Source organism: Carcharhinus amblyrhynchos, chromosome 2 (genome assembly GCF_965287045.1).
Source record: "Carcharhinus amblyrhynchos chromosome 2, sCarAmb.v2.hapA, whole genome shotgun sequence".
NCBI lineage: Eukaryota > Metazoa > Chordata > Chondrichthyes > Carcharhiniformes > Carcharhinidae > Carcharhinus > Carcharhinus amblyrhynchos.
The window spans coordinates 64844438-64855266 of record NC_137325.1 but is presented as its reverse complement, the minus strand read 5'-3'; the positions used below and the strand labels follow the sequence as shown (position 1 = coordinate 64855266).

The following is a 10829-nucleotide window of genomic DNA, read 5'->3' as shown; positions in this document are numbered from 1 at the left end:
TGCCCCATGTTTGTCTTCTGAGGAGGTCGGTGCGGTTTTTCGCTGAGGTGCGTTGGACCTGCCAATGGATGAGTCAAGCATCATATCCTGTTCTTATGAGAGCATCTTTCAGCATCTGGAGGTGTCTATTGTGATCCTCCTCATCTGAGCAGATCCTGTGTATACGGAGGGCTTGTCCATAGGGATGGCTTCTTCAACGTGTTTATGGTGAAAGCTGGAGAAGTGCAGCATCGTGAGGTTATCCGCAGGCTTGCTGTACAGTGAAGTGCTGAGGTGACCGTCCTTGATGGAGATACATGTGTCCAAGAATGCAATCAATTCTGGAGAATAGTCCATGGTGAGTCTGATGGTGGGATGGAAATTGTTGATGTCATCATATAGTTGTTTCAGTGATTGTTCACCATGAGTCCAAAGGAGAAAAATGTCATCGATGTATCTAGTGTATAGCATCGGTTGAAGATCCTGTGCGGTGAAGAGGTCTTGTTTGAACCTGTGCTTGAAAATGTTGGCATATTGAGGTGCAAATTTGGTTCCCAGTGCTGTTCTGTGTGTCTGGATGAAGAACTGGCTGTTGAAGGTGAAGACATTGTGGCCCAGGATGAAATGGATGAGTTGTAAAATTGCATCTGGAGATTGGCAGTTGTCAGCGTTTAGCACTGAGGCAGCTGCAGCAATGCCATCATCGTGAGCTACGACAACGGATGAATGAACATTGCTCGACAATCACCAGGCCTCTTCCTGTTGGGGAATGCTTCAGCGGTTACGGGCATTCAGCCTTTGAGCTTCGGGTAAGTATTCTTGAAGGCAGCCTTCATAACACATGACATCTCAGATGAGCAGAGACTGATAGCCAAGTTCCGCATATGTGCGGATGGCCTCAACTGGAATCTTGAGTTCATGTCACACTATCTGTAACCCCCATGACTTGCCTGGGCTTGCAAAATCTCACTAACTGTTCCAGCTGGAGACAATACACATCTCTTTAACCTGTGCTTAACCCTCTCTCCACTCACATTGTCTGTACCTTTAAGACTTGATTACCTGTAGAGGCTCACGTTCCAACCATTATTTTGTAAATTGAGTTTGTGTCTTTATATACCCTGTTTGTGAACTGATATCTCACTCACCTGACAAAGGAGCAGCAAGTGCTCCGAAAGCTAATGGTTTTTGCTACCAAACAAACCTGTTGGACTTTAACCTGGAGTTCAAATTCTGCCATTGACTGATGAGGTTTGCACAAGAAAATTGTTAGTTACTTGCTGTGTTTTCCATTCCTTGATCTGGAAGATGTGTGCTGCTGGATCTTGCTCAGGAAGGTTATTCCATATGGGGTGCCAATATGGAAGGTGGGCAGTAGTACAGTTGAACAGGTCACCATGGAATGCTAAGTGAGGTGCAGCATGGATGGTTTCAACCAACTTGTGGGTTTATGCCAGTTGGCAGATGTGTAACTGAGTGATATTTTCAAGGACATGAAGTGAGGGAAGGAATGTTGAGCAGAGAGTTTGAACTGTGATGCACTTTTTGTATTCAACTGAGTTCCAACAAGGTGCGTGGTGATCTTTGCTAGACAGGTGCTCAGTACACTGCTGTGAACCATGAAAGGGCAAGTACTGAAGTCTGAAGTGTTGTAGTAGCAGCACCCCACATTGAGTACAGCCCACTGATAGCCTCCATGCATGCACATAATTTTGATGTGTAACTTCAGAGGAAAAAATTCCAACAGCAAGGCAGAGTCGGGTGAGAGGTTGGTGAGGTTGGTGTCTGGCTGACAATTTTTCCTATGTTAGATACCAGTGGGCAGTAAGTTCTGTTTTCTTCTGTTACCCTGCAAATGGTTACCCACTTCTCTCTTTTCATATCGTCCCTGTGCCGTAGGCTATCTAGCAGAATATTTTGAGTGAGCTAATCCTAGAAAGTATTCTCTGGAGTTTCCATAGATTTTCTGCCAAAGTTATTACAGATGATCAGGAAAATCCTTGTGGGAATTCAACCCATCAATATCCTGGTGGTTAAAGCTATGTTGACGCCCCCAGATACTTTATGGTTCCATGATGATCTGAATATACCACTACAATCACATTGCTAAGGCAGTATTTATGTCTCATCTAAAAATTGTAAAGAATGTTTGCCTGAACTTCCAAATGCACAAAACTCTCACAAGAATCAAACTCCTCTTGCTCTCTTCGTAGTGTATTAATTATTCTTTCTAAGGCTGAACTTAGGTTGGGAGTAAAATTCATTCTTCTAGCCGTTGGCCATATGAGGATCAAGATCAACAATATATTTTTTATTGTTTTAAGTGCTATATAGTTTTGATGCAGTGAGCTTTTTTGGGGGATAAATTTGGATATTTATAGTGGTCTGACGCCATTCAGGTAACTCAGGTGCTGTTTTTTGATAGCTTCCAACATGTTGTTTACATTTTCTTTTGATATAAAAAATGACATTTATTTGCACTAATGTGCAAATTTTCTGGAACTTATGGTAAAGAATAAGTCGGCCAGAAAGGGAAGACCGTGTATTGGTGAAAGAGTGACAGGGGAATGAAAGTCAGTCACGCCCTGAACACTGTTTCTTCTTTGGAGCCGGGACATCCTGAGAGGGCGCCAGCGAGTTGCTGAGGAGGGATTTTATTTGTGGCTCCATGTTCCTTTCTCCTTTTTGGGAGGCTGTCTTGTCGTTGCTGATGTTGGTGTCCCATTGAGAGGAAAGGTTGTGTGTGATGCCGACACTGCTCAGAATACGGCAATTTATTCAGCTTTCGGCCTTCCCTCAGAGAGAAACCAATACATCATCCTGCAATCCGCACCCTTAAATAACGGCAATCCGCTCTTTATTTTCCCTTTGGCAGCTCTGCCCGGCACCCTGACACATATCCGCAGCTCCTTCAAGGCCCGGGGACATTTACCCCCTCCTCTTTAAGATATAAATATCGGAATTGTCCCGTGTAAATGTGAGTGTTGCTGATCCCTGGCGCCAGCCTGGCCTGTCCTGACCTGACTCGACTCGTGGTCTCTCTCAATGTTGCCATGGCGTCTGTGGGGACAGAGAAAGGCTCCATCAAAAAGAAAAGTGAGAAAAAATTCGCAGCCAGAGAGGAAGCCAAGCTTCTAGCAACTTTTATGGGTTTCATGAACAACATGCGAAAACAGGTAAAGATTTTGTGTGTTTCTATGGAGCATGAACATTAAAATGTATGATAGTGAAGACAAACTGTCCAGTGGCATAAATCTTCTTAAAATGTGAAAGAGGATAAAGGCTGATCGTTTTCCATGATAATTGATGTGTAGCTAAGTCTAGTTTCATTAACTGAGACTTGCCCACCACCAAGGTTCAGTGAGTATAATCAGCAGGGCAGTGTAGAATGTGGGCTATAATGACTAAGAAGGTAGAAAACTATTTACGTTCTTTGTTGAATTCAGCTTGAGCAACAATTGTGTGTGATTTGTTGGGTGGGGGTTGGAAGGGTAGTGAGGAGAAGGGTGTTGTCTCTACAAGGTGTTTAATTCACTGGGAGCACCCTTGCCTCTGAATCAGAAGTTTTGATGCTGATGTTTCAGCACAGTACAGAGGGAATGTTCCATTGTTGTGAAACTAGGAGTAGGCCATTTTGCCCCTTGAGACTTCTCTGTTATTTAACTAGATCATGGTTGATCATCTACCTCAATGCCATTTTCATACATTATCCCTGTATCCACTCACATGTTAGCACTGTTGCCTCACAGCACCAGGGACGTGGGTTCAATTCAAACCTTGGGTGACTGTGTGGAGTTTGTACTTTCTCCCTGTATCTCTGAGTTTCCTCTGCCAGTTGCGGTTTCCTCCCGCAGTCCAAATATGTGCGGGTTAGGTTGATTGGCTGTACTAAATTAATCCTAGTATCAGGGGGTTAGCAGTGTAAATGAGAGTTGCGGGAATTGGACTTGGGTATGATTGTAGTCGATACAGACTCGATGGGCTGAATAGTCATCTTCTGTACTGTAGGAATTCTATAATCCCTTGATGTCATCGGTATCTAGAAATCTATCAGCTGCTGTTTTAAATATAATTCGTTGACTGAGCCTCCTCCATCCCCTTGGAATGGAATTCCAAAGATTCACCACCCTCCTGAAGAAATTCCTCCTCATTTTGATACTAAATTGCCTACCTCTTAAACTGAGATTGTGCCCCCATTCTAAACCCACCAATCAAGAGAAATTCGTTTTTGTTGAGTCCTGTAAGAATTTTGTGCACTTTGATGAAATTGTCCCTTCTAAAAGCTAAGAGATCCAGGCCCACAAATTAATCTGGTGAACCTTCATTGTGCTTCCTCTCTGGCCAGTGTATCCTTCCTTGGGTGAGGGGACCCAAACTGCACATAATATACTTGGTGTGGTCTCAACAAGGCTCTGTACAACTGCAGTAAGACATGCTTACATCCTATACTCAAGTCCTTTTGCAATAAAGGCTAACGTACAATTTGACTTCCTATTTTCTTGTTGCATGTGCAGTGTTAGCTTTTAATGGCTTATAAACAAGAATACCTAACTCCCTTTGGACGTCAACACTTCTCAATCGCTCAACATTTAAGAAATAGTTTGCATTTCAGTTTGTCCTACTGAAGTGGATAACTTGACATTTTCCATATTACATTCTATCTGCCATGTTTTTGCCCATTCACTTACTTTCATTTACTTTCTGTTTTCTGTCAGTTAACCAATCATCATCCATGCCAGTTTCCAACCCATGAGCACTAAGTTTGCTTACTAATTTCCTGCATGGGACCTTTATCGAAAGCCTTCTGAAAATCCAAATACACCATATCTAGTTCTCCCTTATCTATCCTAGTAGCATCTTCAAAAAAGTTTCAACGATTTGTCAAATATGATTTCCCTTTCCTAAATCCATGTTGACTCTGCTCAAATTCGCCATTATTTTTTAAGTGCCCAGTTATCCTATCCTTGAGAATAGACTTTTGCATCTTCTCTGCTACTGATGTCAGGCTCTGACATCAGTAGCAGAGATTTGTTGTTCCCTTTTATTCTCCTTTCTTAAATAGTGGGTCACATTTGCCACCTTCCAATTCAGAGGTGCCATCTTCTGAATGAGACATTGAATCGAGGCCCTTTCCCTTTGTATGTGTAAGGCACTATTTGAAGAACAGCAGGCGCATCCTCCTCATGTCCAGGTCAACTTATATCCCTTGGTCAACACCATGGTGGATTACATGGCGTCTGTAGTAATTTCCTTTACCGTGATGGATTATCTGGTCACTCTCTCAATCTTTGTGGGGGCTTTGCTGTACACAAATTGTTGAACGTCTTTTCTGCATTTCAACAGTGACTGCATTTTGAAAGTGTTTCATTGGCTGTAAAGCATTTTAGGATATCCTGTGATTACATTTGGCCTCATTGCCTGTCTATTAGGGACGGGGAAAAGCACTGTACAGGAACTCTGCATTTGATGCCTTTGTTCAGGAACCTTGTTGCAAGTGTGTACACCTGGATGCTTGGTGAGGATAGAATGAAGCTTTGAAAGAAATTACTTGCATTTATGTGGCACCTTTTGCAACCTCAGGATCTCAAAGCTCTTTACAGCCGATTAAATACTTTTTGAAGTGTGTGAGAGTGCTATCAACTGAGCCACAGCTGAACCAAAAAGTGACAATTTTGTGATTGGATAATGTACTGATATGCATCATAGAATCTCTACAGCGCAGAAGGAGATGATTCGGCCCATCAAGCCTGTACCAATTCTCTGACAGAGCATCTTACCCAGACCCTCTTCCCCACCCTAACCAGCAACCCCACACGTCAACAGGTACAGGTTTTTATTGTACAAATTCAACATAGTAGACAAATTTAATTAAGGAATTGGAGCTTTGTTGGACCCTTAGCTCACTGAAAAGTTAAGAGAGTGGGAGTGGGATGCTGATTGAGATGCTCCTACTATGAATAGATAGAACAGAATAGGCCCAATGGAGGGCAGTCTAACTTAGCTGGAGAGGTTTTGGAGTCACCCCATTCTACAGCTACTGTATAAATGGAAATGTGGCAGGCCATTGCAATCCTCAGGCATTTGTTAACAAAACTCGAGGTTTCCAGTTACTCTATTCCAAGAAAGCACCGGACTGTCAGGTAGCAGGTTACTTATTGAGGCAGCTATCCTTGGAGGGGCAGGAAAGAGAGACAGGCCTTAGAGCCTATCTGTACAAAGTGGGGAACTTCTATGGACGTTTGGTGTGAGAGTGCAATGGTATCCCTGCTGGTAACACATGTTTGATACTTCCTCAAGTTTCCCATTTGAGTAAGTCAAAGAAAATAATAAATATATGTATTTAATTGTATAACTCATTTTATACAGAAAAAATACTTGTGTTGTGTTACAGGCGGTCCATGGAGTTTTTATAACACGGGAGGGGGGAGCTCAGAAGCAAAAAAAGGTTGAGAATCCCTGGTGTAATTGACTGTGTCAAAGGCTGCAGAGAGGTCAAGAAGGGATAATGTATCATAATGTTTTTTGAGATTTAAGGTAAGGCCATTTCAATGCTATGGAAACCTACTTGGAAGGATTCAAACAAGAAATTGGGGGAGGGATAAGCACAGATATGAAGGCGACAACATATACAAGGAGAAAGAGAAGTTGGAGATCTGTCAGCAGTTTGCAAGGATAGAAGGATCAAGGTTGTATTTATTTTGTGTCAGCATAAAGGATGTTTGTATGGAGGTAGCCTTCTTTGAAATATTATTGTGCACCATTTATCAGATGCAACATGCTTCAATTTCTGTGAAGCCACAATTATGCATACCAGGTCATTGAATACAGGTTCCCTAACACAATGAATATAGATTGCTGCCCCCATCTCCTCCAAAAGCTGACTCATGTTGGGATACACTACAATTGCATTGGCACCAACATGCCATCAGTACTTCATCCAATAAACCATTATTCATGTAGGAGTCCACATAGTGAGTGTCATTGATGGTTCAATCACAGAGAATGTCATAGCCAAGCTGTGTCCCTGTTCACAATCCAGCAATTATTTTCCATTATGGTCAATGGACAATGATCAAGACCATAAACCTGCTGACTTATTTTCCCTTTCCTTGCCTTCGTGGCCCTGAAACTAATTGTAACATCTTCACTGCCACCATGATTGAAGTCAGCTAACTCGGTACAGAGCAAGGATCAAACCTTAAGCTTTCCTGGTTTGAATAGCTCAGTTCCTCCCACACAATTTATATATCTATAAGAAACCAAAGGAAGTTAAGCACGATTGCTGATGAATGTTCATTGTCGTCCAGAAGCTGGATTTGATGACTTCGAAATCGGTGAGACCTGTTATTCCCAACCCTGGAAAGTATTAATCTCGAAAGCAGATTGCAGAACATTAGAAATATGTTTTCTTTTACCAAAGTAGGTTGAATTGTCCTTCAGGATTCGCTTGATTTAAAATGGATTAGAATTTAAGTGGAGGCAGGGAGACTGAAAAAGTATGAATCATTATCCTGTCAGACATCAGTAAATAGGAATTGGGAAGATGATGTATTTGACATAACTAATATTTTTAAGGTCACTCTTCATACCAAAATGAAGTTGGTGATTAAAAGTAATTTTCTGAGACTGTTGAGAGCAATCCAAATATTTGTAAATATTTAAATAGTTTTAATAGTACTTGAGCATTAGCACCCCAGACACACTCATCTAAATGTAGGATGATCTTAGTAAAGAATAGTATTGAGTTTGCTCAGGAGGTAACACCAGCCTCTGAATCAGAAGGTAGGTTCAAGTTTCACACAGATCATATTCTAGGCTATCATTTGAATTCAGGGCTAAGGGAACATTGTTTCATTTGCCATCTTTTGCATAGCATTGACTTGGTTGTGAAGTTATTGAGCCCATGTGACTTTTTGAGGAAGAGTTGTGAGTATTCCTGATGTCACTGCCAATATTCCTCCCAATACCACAAAGTACAGATTAACTGGCTGTTCATATTTTGCTCCTTGTGGGATATTGCTGGAAAAAAAATTATCATGTTTGTCCACAAAACAGTATATGGCAAAACCTAATGAGATATTTTGATGCCCTACTCATGATGCAAACATTAACCAGTGTAGGCATTTTTATTTTTTGTAAGGCAGAATAACTTAACGAACTGGACTTTGAACCAAAGCCTAAAATTTCTTATCAATTAAGTTAAGATAAGGCTTTGAACTAAAATTACAGTTACAAAATCTTTTAGAAGGATAAAAAAGGAGAAACAGTAAAGGAATGTTTGAACAACCTTGAATGTCTCTTAACCAACACATTCATTGCTGATATACATTGGGTCTTGGCCCACCAATGTCTCAAATTTAAAATTCTCACCGTCTGTTCAAAACCCTCCATTGCCTCACCCCATCGCTGTAATGTCCTCAAGCTCTGCAGACTGCCAAGGGACTTTGTGTCTCTCTAATTCTGGCTGTTTTTGCATCCCTGATTTACTTTCCCCACCCTTAGCTTTTAGTTGTCTAGGTCCTAAGCTTTGGAATTCCCATCCTAAACCTCTCCCCCTTTTTACCCCTCTCTCCTTTTTATGATGGCCTTTAAAATCCATAACGTTGTTCCAGCTTTTGGGTACCTGTCCTAATGTCTTCCTGACCGACTTGATGTCAAAATTTGTCTGATAATGTTCCTGTGAAATGTCTTGGGATGTTTTACGACATTAAAATGCAAATACAGGTTGTTTGTATTGTTGCACTTCTGCATTAACTTTACCAATTCCCATTGTTAGAATGTACAGCCTATTGCAATGCCAAAGTAAACTTGATGTTTTGGTTGAGGCTGGTTATTACAAAGACCTGACTGAGATGGGGTGGGAAGAGAGCCTTTTTAGCTGCTGGCTGTTGTGGAATTTTGGTGATCATGCAAATACTAATGTAAGAAATGTTATACCCATTGCATATTGATAGAGAAAAAAAAAGTAACCATGTTGAAGCTTTTCACCTTGCACTCATTGGGACAAATTTCAAATAGAATAATAACTATACTGCATGTGGAAAGGTGTTAATTGGTTGGCAAGTTGACTAAGGTTGATGTATTGCCATGGAGAATGCACCAGGTTACTATTGTCCCTCACAGAAAAAAGTTGCAAAACTTGGACATGTTCCCTTTGCTGCAGAAGACAGGTCTCTGGGTATGAATAGATTAAGTTGCTAGCATGTGTCAGTGAGCCTCATTGCAAGCCCAATTAATAATTTTAAATTGTTAGTGTAATTCTTAGTGCATTCATTTGTGTTGTAGGCAGAATATCTTATTGGCTTGACAGCAGCAGCTATAAGTGTATGCCAGGATTTGTCCTCATGGTTCACCTCGTGCATGTATGAACAGGCTGTCTCAGGCACAAAAGCGCTGTCCTCTCTCGCCCTATCTTGTCTATGACTGGTTCTGCACTTCATGCATTCACTCACTCATACTGAGTGAGTGCTTCAACTAGTTCTGGGTAAATTTTCCACTCTCACAGTGAAGGACTCCATCACCTTTGCAAAGAATACATGTGACTTGCATCTTGATAATAATATTGTGATACTGTATCCACTTGACATTGCAAGCCTATTCGCAAATGTGGTCCTCAAAGAATCCATAGATGGATGTGCCCTGAAACTTTATCATGGCAATCTCAGGAAACTTAGCATGTCAGCTACGACTCTCAGCTACTTTTACAGATGCACCATAGAAAGCACATACAGCTTGGTATGATTCCTGCTCTGCCCAAGGTCACAGGATGTATAAAAGATCGTGAATGTAGCCCAATCCATTTAGCAAACCAGGTTCCCATGCATTGATTCTGTCTACACTTCCTGCTGCCTCGGCAAAGCAGCCAGCATAATTAAGGACTCCATGCACCCTGGAACATTCTCTCTTCTACCTTCTTCCTTCGGGAGAAAGATACAAAATTCCGAGGTCATGTAGCAATCGACTCAAGAACAGCTTCTTCCCTGCTGTAATCAAACTTCTGAATGGACTTACCTTGCATTAAGTTGACCTTTGTCTACACCCTAGCTATGACTTTAGCACTGCGTTCTGCACTCTCTCGTTTCCTTCTCTATGAACAGTATGTTTTGTCTGTATAGCACGCAAGAAACAATACTTTTCACTATGTTAATATATGTGACGATAATAAATCAAATCAAAATCTAGACTCACCATTTTCTGAATCTGAACTTATGAACGTTGCACCACATACAGTCAAGTTTGACTTTAATGACACCATGTATGCCCAAATAGATGGTGTTGCCATGGGATCTTCTCTTAGTGTGGAGATGTGGGCGTTGGACTGGGGTAAACACAGCAAGAAATCTCACAACATCAGGTTAAAGCCCAACAGGTTTATTTGGTAGCAAAAGCCACTAGCTTTCGGGCCCCTGACCCTTCTCCACTCACCTGACGAGTTAACCTGATGTTGTGAGACTTCTGACTGTATGTTTTCTTGGCCCAGCTCACACCGAAAGTTTCATCTGTTTTTCATGAGAAACATTTTTAATGGGATGACTCCTAACCCATCTGTGTTTTGATATGTAGTCGATATGTTTGTTTTATTTGAATCTGCAGCTGCAAGAAAGGATGGATGGAGTACGTTAAGTTGTTCAAATTCTTCTTTGCAAGGAAGCAATCAAGTGAGTTCCCTTTCCTCTAGGTGCTAGTTGAGAAATCTGCTCATGGATTCTCTATACTGTCCACCGCAAGTCTACCTGCCATTGGCACACAACACAGGGAAGATTAATCACTTTGAATATCAAATGTGTTTTGAAACTTGCACAGTTGTTAACCTTTTTTAAAAAAATTCCGATGTGTTGTGATTCCTGTAG

General features: G+C 41.4%; 1 protein-coding gene across 2 annotated transcripts in view; it reads left to right on the top strand.

Annotated features, from left to right (window-relative positions):
* Positions 1–2677: 2677 nt before the first annotated feature.
* Positions 2678–10829, top strand: part of klhl7 (kelch-like family member 7) — a 31908-nt gene continuing 23756 nt past the window's right edge. The window contains exons 1-2 of one of the 2 annotated variants that reach the window (XM_080207061.1): positions 3071–3155; positions 6371–6513. Coding sequence is in view for 1 of the 2 variants with exons in the window: in XM_080207054.1 (XP_080063180.1) it covers positions 3033–3155 (123 nt within the window). In the remaining variant the exon portion in view is untranslated. Of the gene's footprint in view, positions 3156–6370; positions 6514–10829 lie in introns of both variants that reach the window. The other variant, XM_080207054.1, reaches the window with a different exon arrangement.